The sequence below is a fragment of the Rhinoraja longicauda genome, chromosome 31 (genome assembly GCF_053455715.1).
Source record: "Rhinoraja longicauda isolate Sanriku21f chromosome 31, sRhiLon1.1, whole genome shotgun sequence".
NCBI lineage: Eukaryota > Metazoa > Chordata > Chondrichthyes > Rajiformes > Arhynchobatidae > Rhinoraja > Rhinoraja longicauda.
The window spans coordinates 14,033,117-14,058,856 of record NC_135983.1 but is presented as its reverse complement, the minus strand read 5'-3'; the positions used below and the strand labels follow the sequence as shown (position 1 = coordinate 14,058,856).

The 25,740-nt window shown below is 39.6% G+C and overlaps 2 protein-coding genes across 4 annotated transcripts in view; one reads left to right on the top strand and one right to left on the bottom strand.

Moving 5' to 3' along the window:
* ak8 (adenylate kinase 8) overlaps positions 1-20,145 on the bottom strand; it is a 105,687-nt gene extending 85,542 nt beyond the window's left edge. Inside the window, exons 1-6 of one of the 2 annotated variants that reach the window (XM_078425877.1) lie at positions 20,039-20,145; positions 19,591-19,710; positions 16,028-16,112; positions 11,286-11,335; positions 7,840-7,953; positions 3,040-3,108 (exon numbers count right to left, since the gene is read on the bottom strand). In XM_078425877.1, the coding sequence (XP_078282003.1) occupies positions 3,040-3,108; positions 7,840-7,953; positions 11,286-11,335; positions 16,028-16,112; positions 19,591-19,674 (402 nt within the window). In that variant the 5' untranslated portion in view covers positions 19,675-19,710; positions 20,039-20,145. Of the gene's footprint in view, positions 1-3,039; positions 3,109-7,839; positions 7,954-11,285; positions 11,336-16,027; positions 16,113-19,590; positions 19,805-20,038 lie in introns of those variants that run through there. The other variant, XM_078425876.1, reaches the window with a different exon arrangement.
* Positions 19,790-25,740, top strand: part of spaca9 (sperm acrosome associated 9) — a 40,845-nt gene continuing 34,894 nt past the window's right edge. For both annotated transcript variants that reach the window (XM_078425879.1, XM_078425878.1), the window contains exon 1: positions 19,790-20,150. The gene's annotated coding sequence lies outside the window, so the exon portion shown is untranslated. The remainder of the gene's footprint in view (positions 20,151-25,740) is intronic.

The following is a 25,740-nucleotide window of genomic DNA, read 5'->3' as shown; positions in this document are numbered from 1 at the left end:
TCTGTGATTTTGCCAAAACTGTAAACCATAGCGCCACAATTTTTGCGCCATCTTAATCACCACTCTCGCGGAGACTCTTTATAACAAGTTTTATTTAAATCGGTCTTATATGTTTTAAGTAACAGACATTTTAAAGTTCAAAAATCTCATTTCTAAACACCTTTTTCCAAGGGCTGCTGTGCATATGACGTCACCATAGGGCACGCACGGACTCTCTCTTCACTCGCACAAACAAGATGGACACCGTTAGCGGAGCCGCCCGCCCACAATCAGGGGCTCCCCTCTCCTCTCTTCCCTCGCTTTTCTCCTCTTTCCCCTCGCTTCTCTCTCCCCTCTCCCCCACAACCGCCATGAGTAATCCCAGCTCGGCTAGGCCACAGCCGGCGCCGCGCTGCCCGTCTCCAGTCATCCACTGCTCCGGGAGAGTGAGTGGGGGGGACGGGGAGGGTGGGAGAAGGAGAGAATGGGGGTGGGAGGGAGAGTGGTACTGGGGAGGGGGACAGCGGGGGGAGGGGGAGGAGGACAGCGGGGGGAGGGGGACAGCGGGGGAGGCGGACAGCGGGACAGCGGGGGGGAGGGGGACAGCGGGGGGAGGGGGACAGCGGGGGGAGGGGGACAGCGGGGGGAGGGGGACAGCGGGGGGAGGGGAACAGCGGGGGGAGGGGGACAGCGGGGGGAGGGGGACAGCGGGGAGGGGGACAGAGGGGGAGGCGGACAGCGGGGCAGCGGGGAGGGGGACAGCGGGGGAGAGGGACAGCGGAGGAGGGGGACAGCGGGGGTGGGGGGTGGGGGAGAGTAAGAGTGGGGCTGGGGGAGGAGAGAATGGGGGGGTGGGGGGAAGAGAGAGTGAGGGAAAGGGGGGTGGTGGTGAAAGGAGAGGTGGGGAGAGTGAGATTGGTGGTGGGGAGGAGAGAATGGGGGGGTTGGGGGGAGGAGAGAGTGGAGAAAAGGGGGGGTTGTGGGGAAAGGGGAGGTGGGGAAGAGTTAGAGTGGGGGTGGGGAGGAGAGAGTGGCCTCCTCAGTCACACCCTCTCCCCTTCCTTGCCCCCCCTCTACGAGAATTGTCTAGTATATTATTAAAACTCTCAACTTGTATGTCCCGTTGTGTTTGTTTGACCCGTTGTGCGTGCGTTTCTTGGGCACATTTTTCTTCCATTTGTGTGTGCGGTTTTCACCCACACGATAGTGTGACAATTATAGGACCACCTTACTCACCATTGTCCTGGGGACACTTTCATCCAAGTTTCATTCAAATTGGTCTTATATTTTTAAAGTTAAAGAGATTTTAAGGTTTAAAAATTACCTTATTAAACCGATTGCTTGCCATGTTCAGCGTGTGACTTCACAATGGGACCCGCCCGAGTGACGGCCAATGAGGGATGCGCAGTTGGGTCCCATTCATCTAAAACTTACATGTGCGCCCGAGTGGGGGGAGGAGTTCAATTTAAAGTACTTACTTACGTGCGCATAACAAATGGGTCCGCGCCTGCGCAGTTGGGGCCCATTGAACCCAATGGGGGGGAGGGGAGAGGGAGGGGGGAATGGGGGTGGGGGAGGGGAGGATGGGGGTGGGGGAGGGGAGGGGGAGGGGGGGAGTAGGAGTGGAGGGGGAGTTGGGGTGGGGGGGAGCGGAGGAGAAGGGGGGAGGGGAGGGGAAGGGTGCGGGGAGGAGTGGAGATGGGATACCAATGCAGGAGAGGCTGTGGGTCCACGGCTCGCTCTGGCTGCAGCGATGGCGGCATGGGGCCGAGGTGAGTGGCACCCTCTCCCCTTCCCTGTCCCCCCTCGCCCACCCGTGACCCCGGGGGACACTCCCCACCCGGCAACAGACTTCGTCAGTTGGAGGGTTGCCCTGCCCGCAGGATCGTTAGTTGGGGGAGGATTGCCCCAGGAGAGGCCCGCAGGAGAGATTTGGACCCAACGGGTCCTCCTCCTCAGCCTAGTCTCCTTTAAATTTCTCCCCTCTCATCTTAAACAGGTGAACTCTTCTTATCCCACCCTGGGCAAAAGATTCTGACTCCTGCCCTAATAATTTTGTAAACTTCTATAAAGTCACCCCTCAGTCATCTATGCTCCAGTGAGAATAAACCCAGCCTACCTATTCACTACTTATAACTATAGCCCACTATTCCTCGCTATATTCAGGCGAACCACTTCACTTTCTCTATCGGAACCATATCCTTCCTGTACTACACATAACACTCCAAGTGTCATTTAACCAATGTTTTGACCAACTGCAACATGATGTCCCAACTCCTATACTCAATGCCTCGACCTATGAAGGCCAGCATATCAAATGCTTTTTCACTAGATCATCCGCCCACGTTGGCATTTTCAGAGAGCTATAGAATTGCACCCTAAAGCACCTCAATGTTACAAAGGTTGCTGCTATTTACTTTATATGTCCAAATAGAATTTGACCTCCCAAAATATATTACCTCACATTTGACTGGAGTACATTCCATCTTTTGTGGTGGATCAGTTTGAATGCCATCATGGAGCAAGCAGGGGATATAACAAATTTTGGAGGAAATCCATATTTGAGATAATGAACAGAAATTTACAGTACAGAATGGGTATTAAAACTGAATAATTAAAAGTGAATTGATGTTATTAAATACTTTTGTTTGTTATTGTTGGAATGAGTATTAATTTACATATTCTACAAATTAAGTATACATACTGAATAAAATTGTACTGCAAAGCTTACTCAAACAGAAACTGACTGTATAACTTCTGTTTGACTATTTTGTCTGGTTACTGGGTGACTTGGCCCATCCCAGCCCTGAATACTGCTCCAGGCAATCAGTTGGATTCTGTGTTTAGTCTTTGATCAACATTCAACTATCAGATTAGCATATGCACACACTCATCCTGCACTTTATCCTCTTAATAAACTTTCAAACTCCCCCACTGCTGTTCAACAGAGCAATCAGCCACTGCCTGAACCAATCCCCTACTCATTCCACTGCTGAATACCAAGTACGTGTGCATGCTGTGTAATTGCTCTTTGACTATTCCTACAGGAGCGATTCCTACCCGTTTGATGCAGTCCGTTTTTGACAGCCGTTCTAGGATCAGCTTTGCCCAGAGTGTATTGGGAATATCCTGCAAAGCAAAAGAGAATTGCAAAGAGATGAGAGGGTGAATATTCAGAGCGAAGTTCAAAAAGAATTCCAAAGCCCCTACATGATTAGGCTGAAGGAGAAAAGTGAAAAGAATCGGTAGGCACCTTTTTTTGACAGTTACTGGGTCCCAGTGGTGGTTTGGCCCGAGACCCGTGGTCCAGCCCAGTGGGAGTATGGACTCACTGCTTTTAGTCTCACTGTCTGTTTGTGGTGGATCGTGCTGGTTGCTGCAGCAGCTAGTGTCTGCTTCATCCCTTTGAAGTGTAACATTGACAGAAGTTACAGACTCATTTTGTGTTGTCCTGCTGCACCACGAGAACTATTAAAATTGGGTTTTGTGTTTTCAGAATATCCGGAAAAAAAAAAAAAGGAAATAAAATGTCCAAATTGGTTTCTATTCATATCTACAATTTTCAGCCACAGTTTTGTAATTTCCAGGACAAGGAGGATACATAAGAAATATCTGTAAGATCCAATTTATATGCAGTGAAGGAACAAATAAACCAGAGAAATGGCCAGACCTAAAAGTGGGGTTAGAAAATTATCTTCTCTGATTATCATCATTTATCCTGTTTATTCAACACATTAACCAAAGTAAAATTCCAATAATAAATATTAGAACAGAAATCATTTTAATTGCGTTGCCTCTCAAAATATTACTCTTCCTGCACTCTTCTCCTCACAAACCCCCAATCTGCAATATTATTTGTTCGCAATTAGAATGAAATATGTATGATATTTAAATACTCCATGGAAATTATATAATCATAAGTAGCATCAAAACACACTGCTGCTTGAGGTGTAATCCATATGTTGTTTTTATTTCTCAATTTAAACTCGAAATAAATGTTTCAGATTTTACATTACTTTTTTTTGCCAATGCAATTGTCTTCATGTTTAAAGAACAAAACAAAGATTAATTGCACATACTTAGTACAGGAAAAATGTAAATTTAATTTATTAAATTTTAACATAGTTCACTTGTAATCTGAAAGAAATTGAAATAATCACCTCAAGAATTTGACAATCATTCCATTGTATGGAAGACTGACCAGTGAAGGAAATTAATTAATAAAATGAAGTTTTGGGGAGCCAGTGAAATGCTAATTTTCTCCATAAAATGTTATCTATCACTTGAGGAACTGGTGAGCCTGTGGCATTTCTGAAGTAATCAATTCCATTGTACTTATAACTTAAAGACGTAAGAAAATTTGGTAATGGACATAGCGCACAACTGTAGGGAGACCAACCATACCAATGGAAAATGCAGAATAAAGCCTACTCCTATTATTTCTTGAAAAGGCTGACCTATGCCTGCAACTTTCTTAAACATATGCATACCATTCCTATAACCAGGATACATCCAATCCCATTCTTAGGGCAGATGAGCAAAGCTTTATCACAGAGAGAAGGAGCTTTCTAAAAAGAGGAAAGATATTTCTCTAACTTATAGAAATTTAGGACTGATCGTATGGAGCTTCATAATGGGCTTTACAACTGGTGAAGTGATTAAAATTGGAGTTGGTACAGACTCTACAATTGGAGGAGCACAGATATCTTGGTGGGTACCAGGTTAAAACATTACACAGATAAATAGGAATAAAACTATGGAGGATTTTAAAACAGGGATGACAAAACTGAGTTACTTAATCAAAACACACTGTAAATCAGTTTGCTCAGAGGTGATGAACATTTACATTATATTACTTTTATTTGAACAAATGAGAGTTGAACAGAAGTAGTTTGACTCACTCAACAGTTGATTTAAAATCTGAAGCACTAGCTAATTACCTGCAGGGAAAATCCATTGATATGGCTCTATCAATAGGGTGCTCTGGAAGGTTAGATTGTATGGGATCCAAGGAGAGCTGGTTAACAGGATACGGAATTGGGTTCATGGAAGGAAGTAGAGGGTGGTCGTGGAAGGTTGTTTTTCAGACTGGACACCTGTGACTTGTGGTGTGCCTCAGTGCTGGTGCCTCAGGGATCGAAGGCATGATTAGTACATTTGTAGTAGGTGTAATAGTGAAGATGGTTATCAAACTTAACAGGATTTTGATCAGCTGGGCAAGTAGGCTAAGGAATGGCTAATTTAGTTTAATGCAGATAAGAGTGAGATGTTGCATTTTGGGAAGTCAAACCAATGCAGGACCTTCACTTTGAATGGTAGGGCCCTGAGGAGCATTGTAGAGTAGAGGGATCTAGGAGTGCAGGTACATGGTTTCCTGAAAGTGGCCTCACAGGTAGATTGGGTGGTAAAGAAGACTTTTGGTACATTATCTTTCTTCTTTCAGGCTATTGAGTATAGAAGTTGCAACATTACGTTATAGTTGTACAGGACATTAGTGAGTCTGCATTTGGATTATTGTGTTCAGCCCTGGTCACCCTGATGTAAGAAATAAATCATTAAGCTGGAAAAAGTGCAAAGAAGATTTACGAGGATGTTGTCAGGACTTGAGGGCCTGAGCTATAGTGAAAGGTTGGGCAGGATCACACTTTATTCTTTGGAGCTAAGGAGGCTAAGGGATGATCTTACAATGGTGTATACAATCATGAGGGGAATAGATAGGGTGACTGCATTGAGTCTTTTGGCCAGGGTAGGGGAATCAAGAAACAGAGCACATTGGTTTAAAGTGAGAGGGACACGATTTAATGGGAACCTGAGGGACAACATTCTCGCTTCGAGGGTGGTGGGTATAAGGAACGAGCTACCGTAGGAGATAGTTGAGGCAGGTACTATCATGCATTTAAGACACTTGGACAGGTAAATGGATAGGAACATTTTGGAGGGCTTTTTTATTTGTGAAAGGATTTTCTTCATTTGATTTATTTTCTTGACAGAATGTCCATATCGCTCCATAGTAAGAATCTTGTTATAAAAGCAATCGCCAACCAAAACTTTAAAAGAAAAATATATTATAAACTGACATAATTAAGTTTTTTTTCCAAAACCAGAATTAGCATGCCAAGAACTAGAAGATAATTAACGCTCCTGCTGCTCTTTCAGGAACTGCCCTACAATCATTTTTCCAGAGCTGTCATCTCCCCGAGCAGAATTTTATTCCTCTAATTAGTTCTGAGTATCTTTGTTTTTCATTCACTTCCACACTACTGCATGACTTAAATTAATTTAAATGGACAGCATTTATTATTGAAAAACTGAAGTAAGGCCAAACTCACAAACTTGGGCGACACAACAGCACAGTTGGTAGATCTGCTGCCTCACAGCACCTGAGACCCAGGTTCGGTCTTGATCTCAGGTTCTGCCTGTGTGGAGTTTGCACGTCCCAAAGATGTGGTTTATTGGTTAATTGACCTCTGTAAAATTTCCCCTTGTGTTTAGGGACTGCATGTGAAAGTGGGATAACATAGAACTAGTGTGAATGGTCAGTGTGGACTTGGTGGGCCGAAGGAGCCTGTTTCCATGCTATATCTCTAAACTAAACTAAACTGCACCAAATAAACCAAGGTTCTTAGAATGTAAAATATTAGAAAAACAGCAAGTACGTCAACAGTGGTTTGTTAATAAGAATGAACAAATTATGAAGCAATTTGTGCCCACAAACTGCAAAACCAGAAAAACATTCAAGTTTAGGATATCCATGCGACAAGACTACCAGGAAAATACAAAATTTCAACAAGTCCAACCACTTCATAATCAACGACATTCCCATTAACAAATGCCTTACTTACCATATCACTGGAATCACCATTGACTAGAAATTGAATTGGACCTACCATATAAACTCTGTGGCAACAAGTGCAAACTATATCTGCAAATTGCTCACCTCCCATAGCTTACCTATATCTACAAAGCACAAGACAGGAATGTAAATGGATACCTTCCACTTCTCCAAATGGGTACAACTAAATAAAACATGCTCAATGCCATCCATGACAAAACAGTCAGATTGAATGGCATTTTATTCTTATTCCTACACATTCAATCCCTCACCACAGGCAATCACTGTTCCACAGGGTCTCCCTACAAGATAAAAAGCACCAACTTCCTAATGCTTCCAAAACAGCACCGAGCAAAACCCATGACCTTTTTACCTGACAAGGACATAAGGCGCATGGGCACATCATAAACTCTAAGCTCCATTTCAAATCACACATTATTGTAAATTGAACAATATTAAATAGGAAATGTATTACAATTCCTTCATTATCACAAGGTTGACATTTTGGAACAACCTATCTAACAGAATAGCGTGAACACATGGACCAGAATTCATACACAATTTCCAAGAACAAGTAGGGCTGGGCAACAATGATGGCCTCCTTGCAACTCCCATGCTACAAGAATCAATTAAAAAAAATGTTTGGTGGCAAGAATGTTAGACTAAGCATTAATATTTGCAGGAAAAAAAGGCAAGTTCGAAGAACATCAGCCAAGATGTGCACATCTGTTTACTGGTGAAAAAATGATGCAACAATGCTTACTTGTGACTTTCTTAGGGCAAACAACCCAACCTTTTTCTGTCCATACCAAAAAATAACAGGCATAGATTCAAATCTTGAGGGCTGCCAGCACTTTTAAGCATTTGCATTTTATTGCTTTTAGGAAAAAATTAAACCAAAAAGTGCAACTTATTTATTTGTACATACATGATATGCTTAGTTGTATTTACACTGGCAATCCTTATAATCTTCAAAAATTGAAAGTGTGAAAACAAAACATCACAAGATTGTAGCTTATTTTCAATACCCGAGATTTGGCTTTTAATATCTGAATTTCTTCAGCAGACTCTGATTTTACATCTATCAGCATATCATCCAAAGTGAGGAGGTTTGTGTTGAGCTGGTCACACAGCATCTTGGCCTAGTAAAAGCAAATACAAAATCTTGAGAATAGAACCAGATGGGAATTTAAGATTATATTTTCAGGGTTCGAAAAACTGACTAAGCAATGATATGTTTGGGCAATACCAAAACATAACTGATCAACAAAATTATTTGGTATATTTGTATAATTAATGCCTGTAGATACATAAGACACACAGTTTTTATCCTGAATCTGTACACTGAGTTGCAAAGAGAAATGTATCACATTCCTGAGTTCTCAATGGTTCTTTAGCATCACAAACAAAAATAAGAGCACGAATATAGAAACAGATTATTAAAGTGAAAATTATAAATCTTAAAAATATTATGAATGAAGCATTAAAGCTGACTGCATGTTATATTTTGTAAATGAAGTTTATACTGTATATATAAATTTAAAAATAGTGGAAATACTCAGCAACATCTGTAAGAGATAAATAGTTGAAGTTTCTAAACTATGTCTTTTCATTATTTTTCTATCAGATTTAATTTATCTGCAATAGTTTACTTTTTTTTAGGAAATGTAGACAATTAGGCTTCAGAATAATCACATTATAGATAGATTCCATTGAGAAGTATTGTGACATTAGATTAAATGAAGCAAATATTTCTATGAAAGGAAAGAGAACGAATTCCAGAAACCCCAAGGAGTCTAGTTGTAAACTATTTCACATTAAACTACGAACAGTTCGGTATCTCGACTGTGCATGCCCAGGTCATAGGTCACTCGTGCTAAACATTCTCGTCGGCTGAGCTGCTGCATGTATACAGACCTGTGTTTCATCCGTATTTTCCAGTTTTGCTTCTTCGAGGTAAGAAAATACTGCTTTCAAAACTATTAACTAGGTGTATTTATGGTAAATTTGTAAAAAACAACGATGATTTTGTAGGTTTTTTGCTTTATGCTTCGGTGAGTGAGCAAGATAGTGACGATGAATAACAAGCATTCCCATAACATTGGATAATTTTAATCAGTATTTGACATTCTAATTTTCTGTTATAATCTTGCGATTGTATAAATTAGTTCAATATACTTGCACCATTTTCTTTTGCATTGTAACTTGTATGTAATGGACATGCTTACAGGACCCTATTTGAATTAACATATGATTGACTTTGTTATTTATTTTGTTTTATATGTTCCTGGACAAAGCCATGTGCATTTGTGCAACTCTGGGCTGTGGGAGTAGCACGTATCACCTGAATAAGTGGATGCAGAATGTGTGTGACAGCCACAACTGTAAATTTGCACCGGGAAAGTGTTTCTGCCCACCTCCCTTCAAACTGTGGGAAAAAAAACTGCAGATGCTGGTTTAAATCGAAGGTAGACACAAAATGCTGGAGTAACTCAGCGGGTCAGGCAGCATCTCGGGGGAGAAGGTGACTTTTGGGTCGAGACCTTTCTTCAGAAGTCTGAAGATGCGAGCTACCAAACTCACTAATTCTCCAGTTACAAGTTACAATGCAAAAGAAAATGGTGCAAGTATATTGAACTAATTTATACAATATAATAATAATAATATAATAATAATATATTCCTTTATTCGTCCCACACCAGGGAAATTTACAGTGTTACAGCAGAAAAGTGGATAGCAAGAGATCATTCATTATAAATAAAAGATATATAAATTGTCATCAGTTTCCGTGTGTTCTTAGCTGTTATTATTGAGTCGTCTGCTGGGAGCATTGCTGGTTGTGCAGTCTCACAGCAGCGGGAAGAAAGGACCTCCTATATCTCTCCTTCATGCACTTGGGGTGAAGGAGTCTGTCACTGAAGGAGCTACTCAGTGCAGTGACAGTGTCCTGCATGGGGTGGGAATCGTTGTCCAGCAGCGATCACAAGATTATAGTCGTTGTCCAGCAGCAATCACAAGATTATAACAGAAAATTAGAATGTCAAATGCTGATTACAATTAACCAATGTTATGGGAATGCTTGTTATTCATCGTCACTATCTCACTCACTCACCGAAGCATAACACAATAAAACCTACAAAATCATTAACGTTTTATACAAATTAACCATAAATACACCTAAGTTAATAGTTTTGAAAGCAGTATTTTCTTACCTCAAAGAAGCAAAACTGGAAAATACGGATGAAAAGCAGGTCTGTATACACGCAGCAGTCAGCCGGCGAGAATGTTTAGCACAAGTGACCCATGATCTGGGCATGCGCAGTCGAGATAGCGAACTCGCTTATTATCAACTCATAGAAACTGCAGCATTAAAATAGGCTGCACAGTACATTAAACTAGCTCTACTTCTTCAACCACTTCTTGCTTCATTAATCCAACTTGTCAACTTTTCACTAATATTATATTCCTTCATCATATTATTTTTCAAACTGTTATCACATTTATGTCTTAAATGAGGTTGTCATTCCTGAGGTAGAAATTGGTGCTGCTTACATCTGCTTTTCTAATTTTAAAAAATCAACAAATTTGTATTGCTCCGTCATGCTTTTCAAAGTTGCCTGAAATGTGTCTAATTTCTTTATTAAAACTCACTATGCAATATTAGTTAGCAGTGTCCACAGTAGATTCATATCCAGTCCCTTCATGTTTTTGTGGATTACAGAGCTAAGTGATGATCACCACTGAAAACAAACTTCCCTATTTTAATTTTTTTTTAAATTTACCTTACTACAAAACAAAGAGCAAGAACGATCCACAGAATTTCCAATGGTGATGGTTTTTCTTCTCTTCTTCACCCCTTTAGATTCTATCCCAAGTTTTCCCCGAACATCAGAAGAATTACCCCTGATACTTGGTAGAACACCTTAACTATTATGTTACCGTGCCATTTTAGTGGCTGATAATTTTTAGCAGCATTTCATTGATTTTTACTTCTGGTAGCCTGTAAACCTACACTAAAATGTTATGATTAAAACCTCAAATTAAGAAGCTGTATTATTTGAATCTCAATAGTAACAAGGTTACAGTGAGTGTTAAATACACCAAAAAAGAAAGAATAGCACCCCATTCAATTTCAGGAAGACTGGGATAAATTATTGAAGATTTTATCTTTCCACATTGAGGTAGAGAAGCCATCACCTATGTCAAATTATATGTAAACACGTTTTACAGAATCGAACAGCCAATTTTATATAAACATATAATATTCATTCAATTAAAAATAATAAAATATTGGAATAAATCACTGTAGACAGTCATTTTGATAAATCTATGGGGCATACAATAATTACCAAGCAGCGCAGTCTCATTTTTAAATAATATTGATCCTCTATAAGCAACATTTGAAGAAAAAAAATCACCCTTAATGCAAGATTTTTTTCCTTTTACACATAGTTTAAACTTAGAATTCACTTACGATAGAATGTTTCCCTGAAACAGGAGGGCCCAGCAGAAAAATCCGGGGAACTATTCAGGATTTAGAAAAAAATGTTAATTCTAATCAATGCAATATAAAAAAGAGTGCTTCCAGCAAATGTTTGGCAAATAACATTTAAATAAACATACTCATGCATATTTACTATCATATATTTGTTAAAAAATAGATCTTATTTGATATAATATAACCAGTCCATGTCTGAATTCACACTACAACTGCAGCATCAATGCAAAGCAATTTTACTTGGCATTGATGTGAATGCTCAGCAATTAACACCAAATCTACTTCCATTTCACTCCAGAACCATTCAACTCTGCGGTGACACTAAATATTCCTAGTGGCAGTACAAAATAGAACATACATCAGTGTAAGTGCATTTTGATTTGGATTGTTAACAGCTCCATCATAAAGTTTCAAATTATTTATTTAAAACTAAAATTAGATATTAAGTGGTCACCTTATAAAATTTGAGTTGTAGGTGATTGATAAGGATGAAATTAGACTAGACAACTAGCCTCTAGGAATGTTCTTTAATTACTAACGTAATCAACATTATTTAAGCCAGAATATTTTCTATCATTTACTACCTCTGGTTATTTTCACTTTCTGAATAAATGTATTGTAGCATACCAAAAACTAATTTTGTGGCAATTTTATTTGTGGAGATTCAATTTAACCAATGCTTCAACAAATGCCATAAACATTTACACACTTCCACAGAAAGTCATAAGATGGTTCCCTATGTTATTGCATAAACCATGTTTCACATATTTTAAATTTCATTTATTTGGGTATATTCTTTAAGACCGCTGAGTTTTCCAAATTCTCAAATCAATTTGTTCCACTCCAACAAATGTCATTTCAAAAAAGACAATAGCAACAATTTTCCATGGGAAATGTGAAAAATTAGGTTAAATGTTTGAAGCAAAATAGATGTATCCATAATATTAGATGCAAGTCTAACTGTTGGTAAAACTACAATGCCCTCCATAATGTTTGGGACAAAGACCCATCATTTATTTATTTGCCTCTGTACTCCACAATTTGAGATTTGGAATAGAAAAAAAATCGCATGTGGTTAAAGTGCACATTGTCGGATTTTAATAAAGGCCATTTTGGTTTCACCACGTAGAAATTACAGCAGTGTTTATACATAGTCCCCCCATTTCAGGGCACCATAATGTTTGGGACACAGCAATATCATGTAAATGAAAGTAGTCATGTTTAGTATTTTGTTGCATATCCTTTGCAATGCAATGACTGCTTGATGTCTGCAATTCATGGACATCACCAGTTGCTGGGTGTCTTCTCTGGTGATGCTCTGCCAGGCCTGTATTGCAGCCATCCTTAGCTTATGCTTGTTTTGGGGGCTAGTCCCCTTCAGTTTTCTCTTCAGCAAAGAAAAGGCATGCTCAATTGGGTTCAGATCAGGTGATTTGGCCACTCAAGAATTTACCATCTTTTAACTTTGAAAAACTCCTTTGTTGCTTTAGCAGTACGTGTGGGATCATTGTCTTGCTGCAGAATGAACCGCCGGTCAATGCGTTTTGAGGCATTTGTTTGAACTTGAGCAGATAGGATGTGTCTATACACATCAGAATTCATTATGCTACAACCATCAGCAATTGTATCATCAATGAAGATAAGTGAGCCAGTACCTTCAACAACCATACATGCCCAAGCCTTAACACCCCCACCACTGTGTTTCACAGATGAGGTGGTATGCTTTAGATCTTGGGCCAGGGCCGTCTTAACGCATGGGCCTGATGGGCACTTGTCCGGGGGCCCACGAGCATAGGGGCCCCATGCTGATCTGTGTATGTTAAGTGACTTGCAATAAATAAATACTACTTTAAAAATGTAGGTTCAATAAGTGCTTTTTTCACAACATTTTCAGTCCCTAAGTGCTTCTCACAGCGATCTGTAAGTGCTTTTCGCAACAATGTAGCACCCTAAGTCCATCGCTAAGTGCTTTTCGGTAAGTGCTTTTTGCCGGCACGACAGTGGGGGGGGGGGGCTGGTAGGGAAAGGGGGGTGGGGGAGAGTAACGGTAGGGGCCCCAGTACACTGCTTTACCCGGGGGCCCATAATGCTGTAAAAACGGCCCTGTCTTGGGCAGTTCCTTCTCTCCTCAATACATTGCTCTTGTCATCACTCTGATATAAGTTAATCTTCATCTCATCAGTCCACAAGACCTTTTTCCAGAACCGTGGTTGCTCTTTTAAATACTTCTTGGCAAACTGTAACCTGGCCATGCTATTTTTGCGGCTCACCAGTGGTTTGCATCTTGCAGTATTGCCTCTGTATTTCTGTTCATGAAGTCTTCGGCAGACAATGGTCGTTGACAAATCCACACCTGACTCCTGAAGAGTGTTTCTGATCTGTTGGACAAGTGTTTGGGGATTTTTCTTTATTATAGAGAGAATTCTTCTGTCATTCGCTGTGGAGGTCTTCCTTGGCCTGCCAGGCCCTTTGCGATTAGTAAGCTCACCAGTGCTCTCTTTCTTCTTAATGATGTTCCAAACAGTTGATTTTGGTAAGCCTGTTTGGCTGATGTCTCTAACAGTTTTATTCTTGTTTCTCAGTCTCATAATGGCTTCTTTGACTTTCATTGGCACAACTTTGGTCCTCATGTTGATAAACAGCAATAAAAGTTTCCAAAGGTGATGGAAAGACTGGAGGAAAGACTAGGTGTTGAGAGCTCTCTTATACCTGCATTAAGGAGGCAATTAAACACACCTGAGCAATTACAAACACCTGTGAAACCATGTGTCCCAAATATTATGATGCCCTGAAATGAGGGGATTATGTATAAACACAGCTGTAATTTCTACATGGTGAAACCAAAACGGCCTTTAAGCAAATCTGACAATGTGCACTTTAACCACATGTGATTTTTTTCTATTACAAATCTCAAATTGTGGAATATAGAGGCAAATAAATAAATGATGGGTCTTTGTCCCAAACATTATGGAGGGCACTGTAGTTGTAAATCAGCAGCTGCAGTTCTTTCCTACACCACTAATTCCACTCTTCGCATGTTTGTATCCCTCTTGTTTTCACAACTTCCCCAGCCTACAATGGGCCATTATGTGCTCCACCCTTCCTGAGGTCATCTGTTGCCAGTCCTAATTGTTCTGGCCTTTTCTTGCCTCCAGTTTATCTCTCCCACCCCTTTCCTACCTTTACTTTCAGTCCAAAGAAGGGTTCTGACTGGAAAGAGGGCACTGTATTTATAAGAGTATTGCATTATATGATTTTGAATTTGCCGCAATAGATCTAAACTATTCAACAACCAAAAGTTAACTAGTATGCAGCCCAATAGGTGATAAATTCAATTTCTGGCTAATTTTGAAACTCCCAATGTGCAATACGATTAGGTTACCTACCAAGTTTTATTAATAAAATAAAAGATAATGGCAGTACTCCTTAGAATATCACTCAGAAGCAGCATTCCCCACTGTTAAATGATTTGCAGGCAACACAAATCAGAAACTTTGAAGCATTAAAGATATGTCGCTCGAGGTTTTTAAAAAGTTCCACAAAATATAATGTTGAGATTTATTATAGTACAATATAGGTGCCTCAAAAATAATCTAATTGAATCCAAAATGCAAATGTGTTATTTTTTGTTCAAAGTCAATGCAAAAAACAATAAATTATTTAAACTCAATACAATCAGTACAAAACAAACTCTAGCGCCATCATCAGTAAATTCCTTTCAAACTACTTCAAAGCAGATTTTTCTCTGGCAGACAGGCCTCTTTTGAGGATTATCTAATCTCATATGTAAGAATAAATCCTCAAGTGACTCAATCCTTTACACTCATATTCTCCAGTTAAGGGATCAGTGAAAAGCAGAATTATTCTATCATTAACACAAGGTCAAGCTCTTGTTTGGGGGGAACACTGCCTTGGGCTATTGTAATGTTTATTCCATACAAAAAAAACTATGCTTGCCCTAGGTCATATTTTTCAATAAAAGGAAACAAAATCATTCGATAATTGGACCACTTCCCTTGTAGATTTCTAACTGACAAGACTGCAACCACATTTTAGACACTAAATATTGTTCACAGCTGTTACTGGTGTACATGAATGGACAAATAATGTAGCCAGCAGTTTTAAAATAAAGACACCGAAAGACAACGGAGCTCAACAATGAAGAGAATATACAAAAACAGCTATATTTTTAAGCAATTATTACGCATTACTATTGTAATCTTGTTTCTAATAAGTTTTAGCTATTTATTTATAATTCCAGGAGGGAAATCTGCAGCAGCAATAAAAGAAAGTAAGCTTTGGTCTTCCCAACATTTGGTTGGAAGAAATTTATGTTCATCCAATGACAAAATGTTAGACCACGACCCACCTTCAGGAACTTAGGGGTGCCAAAATTGTGGGAGAGAGAAGAAAAGTCATAATAGACAACTCTCTGCCTTTAACTGCATTGATAAAGCTCATTCAATGAACAATAATATAATATAATATAAAGTTATAGATTTATCCTCTCTCCTCTTTAGCACAACAAGCCTACCTTTCTCTAAACATCCTCCATCAGGAGCTAATTAATCTGATTCGCAATGTCATACAATTAAACATTAACTATTTTAATGTTGTCTTTGACACAATGCAATTAGTTATATGTTCACTTTTTTTAAAGCTATAAAACATTTAAGGAAAATGCCTCTATTTTCTGAGATACAAAATAGTGTCCTAACCTTCATCATTTTCTCTTTTAAAATGGTCTATCATATACTGTATGGGATCCTGTGGTCTATCTACCAGCAGGCTCTGCATCATTCTCTGAAAAATACAACAACAAAAGTAGAAAGAGGTTAGTCACCCTAATGACTGTTTTACAATTTACACACTTGGTGTACACATGAAAGAATTACTGCCAGCACATACAGGCAGTAAAGATTGAAATCACTTTTGCATTTAAAGGTATAACTAATCATATCTGGCTTAAGTTTGCAGAATCAACACGTGAAGAGAACCCTTCAGCCCCTTTGTGTATCTCTTCTCGAAGGCCAATTCAGTGACCTTCTTATTACAGCATCACGTTATTTCCTAACCAAAAAGCTAGATTGATTAGATTATTCAGCTGGCTGCAAAAGCAAAAACTTTATTAGCTGCTATTGGTTCATTATTGTCATGTGTACCAAGATATGGTTAAAAAAAATGTTAGTTTACATGCTATCCAATCAAAACACATAATGCAATCAAATCAGATAATATAATATGATATGAATGCAATCAAGTCATGCACAAGTACAACAGGTAGAGCTAAACGAAAATACCAGTGTTCAGAATATATGTGGAAAAGGGATTGAAAAGAATGGAGCATTGTATTGGATGATAGTAGATCTTCTTCTGTGACCTGCACATGAAGAGTTGCCACACTCCTGCACTACCTTGACTCCATACTGACATGATTAAAAACTTAATCTAATCTAGCTCCTAATACTTAAAATGAAAAACTCTAGTGTAATGGTGACCATTAAACTATCCTGATAGCAGCAAAGAATCACTAACTTTAGGTTTACCAAGGTCTTTCAATAAGAAAATTTGCAATCCCTTCTGCATTGTCCAATTTGTGACTCATGGCCCACCAGTTTGACTGATTTTCAATTGAGGGGGGTAATTTGGGTTTATTACAAATGCTGACATGGCTAGCAAAAAAGAGAGTTCTTTATACAATTGTGTAAATCTATAAATCAATCTTATTCAACATTAGATTTAAGGATAGAGCAAATGTACTTGTTTAATTCAAATCAAATTCCATTGTTAAAATAATTAATGCTTAATTTAAAAAATATTTATGATATTTATATTACACTAAAGTGATCACACATTTTGGTTCAATTTCTATGCTGTTTGTAGTCATCTTACTACTTCAAAATCTGGGATCATGATCAGTTCTATCCAATGCATTGTTACATCTAAACCCAGACTGTGGAATAGAGAGTTTTGATGAGCTCAAAAGCTATTCCATCTCATACTTTCTTCAGAATCTAACAAAGAACATAAAACAGTAAGCAGAGGAACCGGCCCTTCGGCCCATAATGTCTGTGCCAAACATAATGCCAAGATCATCTCTTATCTATCTGCACAGAATCCATTTGCCTCCATTTCTTTCATATCCATGTGCTTATCCAAAGCCTCTTAAATGTCAAATACATGTGTCTCCACAACCAATCCCAGAAGCACATTTCAGGCATTCACCACCCTCTGTGTAAATAAATATGCCCAACACATCTCCTTTAAACTTTACCCCTCTCACATTAAAGTTATGCCCTCTAGTATTTGATCAGTTATGCCCGATAGCATAGGATTTGATTTTTCTATCCTGGAAAAAAGGTTCTGACTGTCTACCAATGGCTTTCAAAATTTTATATATTTCTTACTAGGTCTCCTTCAACATCTAATGTTAAAGAGAAAACAATCAAAGTCTGTCTAACCTCCCACTGTAACTAATACCCTCTAATCCAAGTATTATTCTGGTAAACCTCCTCTGCACCTTTTCCAAAGCCTCCACATACTTCCAGTAATGGGGTGACCAGAACTGCATGCAATACTCCAAATGCGGCCTTACCAAAGTCCTATAAAGTTACATCATGACTTCCAGACTTGCCCTGACCAATGAAGACAAGCATACCATATGCCTTTGGAACCGCTCAGGTTAATAGCTCAATAAAATGTTAGGGTCTTTGGGTGAGTACCAAAGAGGAGGTAAAAGGATTGATGTTGCTTCTACTGTAGAAGCTGTGAGAAGGAAGGGCTGTGCAGGGAACAGTACCCTTGGGCTGCTAATATAATCACCTTGGAGATATTGGAAATTACAGTGGATGGTTCGTGAATAAGAAATCTGGTGATCTGCAAATGGTTAAGTCATAGAGAACGTGAGGACAAAGGAAACCTTATTCGTGTTCTGGTAAGAACAGTAGTGCAGAAAATGAAACTGATGAGATTGATGGTTCTGACAACTACAATGAAGGGAAATCGTTTTTGAGGGGAAAGACGAAAGACGAGTAAGCAAATTCATGGAAGAACATGTTATCAGTGCAGATATAATAAGATGAAGAAATCCTGAGAATGGAACAGAGTCCTTATAAAAGGCAGAGTAGCAATAAGTGCAGATGATGTAACAATGGGAGTCATAGACTTGTAGTGAATTCTGGTCATCAGTCTACCCTGAGAATTTCAGGGTAGATTCAGAAATGGACTAAATGAAGGTGTAAGCAGAATGGAAAGTGGCAGCAAAGTGATGAAACCTTCAAGTTCTTTACGTGCATAAAAAGCAGCATGAACATGGCCATCCATGTTCCAAAGAATACTTGGGGAAGAGGCCTAAGTAGAACAACACACCCACCTAGCATCACTGGATTGGTAGCTAATCGTTTGGGTTTGGATTTGGATTTCGTACTGTAAGGGTGAGATTTGTCAAGACTGTTTAATTGTCATATGTACTGGCAATGAAATTCGAACATTGAAGCTTTACAGGGCCATTAGGCAATAACACAGCAAATACATGTACAATAATCAATATAAATATATTAAAAATCAGTAAGTATTTGAGTGTATTGGTGAGCTTTGGGGTTACTGCTAACTGTTAAAATTTGGAGGTGAACTTTAGTTTAGTTTTTGGAAATTATTCTTAGATGAGAAGGATTATGCTTAGATGAGAAGGATTATCCTTTGCCAGAGAAGGTAGTCGGCAGGTACCATAACAACATTTAAAAGACATTTGGATAGGTGCATGGATAAGAAAGGTTTAGAGGGATAAGAGCCAAATGTGGGCACGTGGGACTAGGGTAGATGTGGTATCTTGTTTGCTAGTGGCAGGAGTGAGAGACACCAGTGAATGAAACTTTTTCAAAGATGTATCATCAGCAATATTCTAAAACGGGATGGCAGGTCACCAACGCATTCAAACACGCGGCGCTGCCTGCAGGGAGTTATAGAATTTGAAATTAAAGAATACTGGAGCAGCAGCTTGGAAATAGCAGCAACTTACCCGCAGGAAACTGGACAATGCGAATATTTTAATTACAGGCAATATACCAAAAGGGAGAAGACCTTTCATGCCATTGATATGTGCCATTGATCAGTCTGAAGAAGGGTCTCGACCCGAAACGTCACCCATTCCTTCTCTCCCGAGATGCTGCCTGACCTGCGGAGTTACTCCAGCATTTTGTGAATAAATACCTTCGATTTGTACCAGCATCTGCAGTTATTTTCTTATACTATATATTGATATGTGAACACTCGGGATGTTTACCTGCAGCGACTGGAACACTCCGTGTTTCTCCGCATAAACGCCGTACTCTGGGGAAATCCTCAGTGGCTTCTTGGTGGCGTCCATTTCTTTTTCTCTTTAAGTTACTATGAAGGCGAGACCCTTCAAAGAAGGAAATTACCAAGTTGCCGGCTCCCTTCTAGATACTTTCTTGTTCGTGTTCTCCTTCTTTCGCAGTAGCGCCCGCTGCAGCCGCAGGCCGCGTCGCCATGGGAACCGCGCGGTCACGTCGCCATGGGAACCGCGCGGTCACGTCGCCGGGGGAACCGCGCGGTCACGTCGCCGGGGGAACCGTCGGTCGATCCACACGTCAGCCAGAGAGGCCGCGGGGCGCCAAACTTTAAACAAATCCCGAGGGTTTTGTCTGTCTATCTGAGGGTTTGAAAGTGGCTTCGTGTTGTCAAGGCAAAGGGGAAAGTGATTTCCTCACCAGTCCGTTCCGTGATCTCCAGACGCCACTGGCTCCGCTTTCATTGACTCAGGGCCCCCAGGCCCTTGTCGGGAAGAGTCCAGCCACTTTCGAAGAAGAAACAGAGATGAAGGTAAGACCAAGATAGACACAAAATGCTGGAATGACTCAGCGGGACGGCAGCATCTCTGGAGAGAAGGAATGCGTGGCGTTTCGGATCGAGACCCTTCTGCAGACGAGTCTAAAGATGGGTCCCAACCCGAAACGTCACCTATACATTTTCTCCAAAGATTTTGCCTAACCCGCTGAGTTACTCCAGCGCTTCTTTGTGTCTTTATGTGTAAACCAGCATCCGCAATTTCTTGTTTTCAAAGATAAAGGTAATGTTTAATATGAACCCGAACTAACTTTCCAGTTGCACCAAAGCTTCCCCAAATTCCAAGAACTCTCCTGGCTGGCTAGCATTGGGTTGTTTTTTTTTCACAAACTTTTCAACGTTCAGTAAATTATACAGAAAGTGAGGAAGTTAAATAACTTAAATGGCGAGAATCGCGAATGTAGACTCTTCAGATCTTTTCCAACTTTCATGCAAAATTTACGACGAATCTTTTATCTCAAATCCATTTACTGGGACAACCTCCATGACACTTTGATCTCTGTTTTAAATGCTTGAGCCTTTGGGGTGCAGAAAACCAGAGAGAGGGATATGAGTGGAAGTATACAGTGGGGAGGGATAATAACATGGAGAAAAAGAGGAACTAGAGATGGGAGATGAGCAAACGGAGTAGGGGAAAGGAGCACTGTGGGTAGCTGCTGGAAGACAGCGGGAGAAATGTATGGAAATTTACCGGTGTTGGCAGGGGAAAGAAAGGAGCGTGTAGGTTTAGGTTTATTAATTGTCACGTGTATCGAGGTGCAGTGAAAACTTTGTTTTGCATGCTATCCAAACATCAGATATATCATATAAATGCGATTCGGTCATACTCAAGTACAATGGATAAGTAAAGGAGAAGATAGAGTATTCTGAATATAGTTCTCAGCATTGTAGCGCATGAGTTCCATTGACAAAATCCAAACTTCACAATGGGGTAGAGGTGAATCGAACAGTATACCCTAGCTTATGGAAGGATCATTCAAAAGACTGATAACAGAGGGGACAAAATTGTTCTTGAGTCTGGTGGTACCTGCTTACAGGTTTCTGTATCTTCTGCTGGCTTTTGGAGGGGGGGGGGGAAGATAACTTGAAACTGGAGATTTCAATGTTAATATCATTGAGTAGGAAGCAATTTGATCAGAGTCATAGAACTAAACAACAAGGAAACAGGACCTTTGGCTCAACTTATCCATGCCGACAAAGTTGGAACTTTAGGCTAGTTCTATTTCATAAGTTATAGGAGTAGCCCACTCCACCATCGAGCCCACTCCACCATTCAATCATGGCTGATCGCTGCCTCCTAATCCCATTTTGCTGCCTTCTCCCCATAACCTTTGACATCCGTTCCATTCAAGAATTTGTCTATCTCTGCTTTAAAAATATCCACTAACTTGGCCTCCACAGCACTCTGTGGCAATGAGTTCCACAGATTAACTACCCTCTGATTAAAGACGTTCTTCCTCACTTCATTTCTAAAAGAGTGCCCTTTCATTCTGAGGCTGTGACCTCTGGTCCTAAACTCCCACCAGTGGAAACATCAATTCCACATCCATTCTATCTATGCCTTTCATTATTCTGTAAGTTTCAATGAGGTCCCCCCTCAACATTCTAAACTCCAGCGAGTAGTGGCCCATTGTTGTCAAATGCTCATCATATGCTAACCCACTTATTCCTGTAATCATTCTTGTAAACCTCCTCTGGATCCTCTCCAGAGCCAGTACATCCTTCCTCGGATATGGGGCCCAAATCTGCTCACAGTACTCCAAATGCGGCCTGACCAGCACCTTATAGAGCCTCAACATTACATCTCCGTTTTTGTATTCTAGTCCTCTTGATATAAATGCGAACATTGAATTTGCCACTGGGCTCATATCCCTCCAAAACCTATCTATTTTTCTGTCCAAATGTGTTTTGAAAGTTATAATTGGTGAACTTATAAGAACATAATCTTTCTATGGTCAGCAACAGGATGTCCAAGTAACAAACCATTTCAACAGGAACACTAGTCATACTATTGGACAGGAGCTCAAATGTGGATTTTTTAATTTGCAAACTATTGAGAAAAATAAACATTTTTGATAGGATGATCATCCCTGAAGTTTCTGTCCATTGAAAATCATGCCAATGTTTCCCATTCTAATCCTTTTATGTAAATAATTAATTTTGGAAATAGCAAAATGTATCTGATGCATGGGTGGCACAGTGGCGCAGCAGTAGAATTGCTGCCTTACAGCGCCAGAGACCCAGGTCCGATCCTGACCTCGGGCACTGTCTGTATGGAGTTTGCACGTTCTCCCTGAGTCGAATGGGTTTTCTCCAGGTGCTCTGGGTTCCTCCCACTTTCCAAAGATGTGCAGGTCTGTAGGTTAATTGGCTTCTATAATAGTGTGTAGGGTAGAACTAGCATATGTGTGAAAAAATATGGTATGTGATTTAGTTCCAGTTGAAAGATTCTGTACCTATCAGGGTTCTGGTAAAAACATCCATTGAAAATAAATAGGAAAGTGGGGATAAGTGACTCATACTTGCTGCTCCTTGATAAAATAACTGTTTTTAATCACCTGCACTGATAACAACCAGCTTTGCCAGCTACTACCTCTCTGATAACTTCTGCTGTCACTGTTGACAAACTGCATGGACTGACATTGAGTATTGAATGAACTGCAGTTTCCTCAAACTAATGAGAAGTCAAAAACAATTATTTTTGCCCTTATCATACATTTACCACTAATCCCATTGCTTTCACTAGCAATTGTAATAGACGAAGGATGCCATTTAAAACCTGACTACTTTTTATAACTCAAACTGATATTTTGACCCCATATCTTCTTTGGAAAATGTACCCATTTCCATCTCCATAGCATCACCCACTTCCATAGCTATGTCAATGTCTGCTGCTGAAACCCTCTGGTATGTTTGTCAGCTAGATGTTATTAATGTAGAAGCTCATTCAATATGTAGTTATTTTGTCAAGAGTCCCTTACCCACTTTTCTTATTTCTTCAATTATTCCATTGGTCACCCAGTTGGTATTCCACTCTTTATTCTACATCAAATGACCTCTAATGCTTTACTGCTTTCGTGCAAGTTAGCCTAAAGTACTTTTATACTGATGCAACGTTCTGTCCTCCCCAAACAGCAACAAGCTTCAGAGTTGAAAATTCACGTCTAAACTCTCAAAAATCTCAAAATTCAAGTGGCTCGCTATTGAGTTGTGCATCACGTTGCATAAAACCCTATCATTATAAGCCACTTTTTTTCTGGCTCGCCTTGAGTGAACTACAGGACATCTGAAGAAATATTGTAAATATTGACTGCATTCACTATGAGTCGCACACAAATTGGCATGCACAGCCAAATAATTTCTGAAGCAACACTTGAAACAAAAAATGTTGTCTGACTGAAAGGGAAAATAAAATCGCCAGACAAGATCATCCAATGATCTACTCTTTTCTGCTCCACACCAAGTTGGATGCATTTCATCAACATTGTGTGTCCATCAACATTCACCAAAATTCAACTGAAGGACCTGGATGCAATTGACAACATTTTATTTTTTATTCTGTTCTCCGTGAAGACCATTGAGAGAGAGGATTTAAAAAAAGTATAATTTAGTGTCATTGGTTAATATCGTACTTGTTTTGGCTAAAACTCAAGAAGCATTTTCTGTTAAGTGTCCTTCGCATAAAGGAAACTTCTCTTTTCTCTTTACAAATTCTAACTCTCCTTATGATCTTAATGTATATTTTCTGTTTCTGTTGAGCGATAATTAAAATATAAAATAATAAATTAAAGCAACATTATATACAATGAAGATATGGCATAAGAAAGTGACAGAAAAATGTTTGACTTATATTGATAACAAGGAATTTGAATGATGGACTTTGTTACATCAATTTCACAGTTAGATTAACATCTATTTCATGGTTAAATTATTATGTGGTATTTTTAAAATGTTATTTGTATACAGGTTCAAGAATTTTGTAAACACAATTATTTTTTTACATTAAACTAGATTGTGCACAGATGGGCAAAAAACAAATTTTGCAGTAAAATATACTATTGCTTCATGGAAAAATACTCCTGACTTTCTTCAAACAAAGCTGCAATACACCTGCGGGAATATATAAAAAATACAGAATCCACATGTCAATCCTGACACTATAGTTTTTATATGCAAAATTTAATTTCTACTATAAATGTTTTAAAAAGACAGAAAAGTATTCTGGCAATCTGTTTCCATGGAGCACCTTTCTAATAACAGAAAGGTATTAATGAGGGAATTAGATTGTGCATGGTTGTTTCGCTGTTTTGTTTTAAAAACATCCCTGTTTTGTTTGATATAAAAATAAGTGTGACAGCTACTTTATATGGACACTGCATTTCAAAGCCAGAGGAAATGTGCAGTAATAATCTGTCGAGAAATGACAAAAGAGTGCAATTAATTGACCAACATAATGGTCTGAATAATCTGTAATTATGCTCTATCATTCTCTAATTTGAGGAATTTCGTTTTTTTAATTTTGGAGACAAGATCCCAGAAAGGGAACGGGGTACAAATTTAGAGAGGAAGGGTAGAAGAGGAGGCAGCTGCCATACAACAAATCTTAGAACCAAAGGTAATAGGAAAGTTGTATGACGAGGGCATGGGGCAGTAATCTGCAATTATCAAGTTGCCAGAAATATCCTTGACTTTTGACCAGAAAGGTCCTGAAAACAAACGGGAAGATCGGAGTGGGCAAAGATGTAGTTTAGGAATTTATGACCTCAAGTGGGTGGTCAAAATATGCAACAAAATTGGAAGTGAAAGATGGTGGATTTGACATGGATTTTGATAACAAAAATAATTGCATTGCATACGCTGTGAAGGGGGGCGCGGGGGGGGGGGGGGGGGGGGGTTCGTTAGACATTGTTGAAATGGGGATTAAAGTTCTCGAAGAAGACTATAAATGAGAATGAAAGCCACCACAATTCAAATGAATTCATTCTCTGCGAGATGGGCAATATTCCCACTATCGTCGGCTGTGTACTGAAGCGAGCACCGAGCCTCGCGTACACGAATTCTATGCCCTCCATCAGCACTGGGTCAGAATCTTGGAACGCCTTATCATCGACCGACCTACGAACATCATCAGCACACTGGCCTTATTAGTATCATACATTAGATAAGACTTTAACGAGGCAGTCAAAATCAAGGCACCGTAACTTAAATATGACAGCTTTGCAAGGGATCAGGAATTGGGAAAATGCAAAGATAATGTGGCTGGGAGAACCGTGAAAAGTAAAAATAAGTAAAAGTATTACATTTTCAATTTTTAAGCAAGAATTGCCATAGGAAACGCAGACGTTGATCCGAGTATATATAGTAGGCAATGTGGTGCAGGCCGGTTGCTAGGTAATGGAGGTAAACAATGATCACCAAGTGCAGTATAGTGACAGCTGAAATTGTGCCCGCTTAACGTAACAAGCTGGTCAAATTGAGAGAAAAAAGGGTCCCAGGACCTGAACAGATTAAAAGAAAAAAAAGAGAGTGAGTTCAGGATTTGGGAATAATCTGGAATCCATCTGTT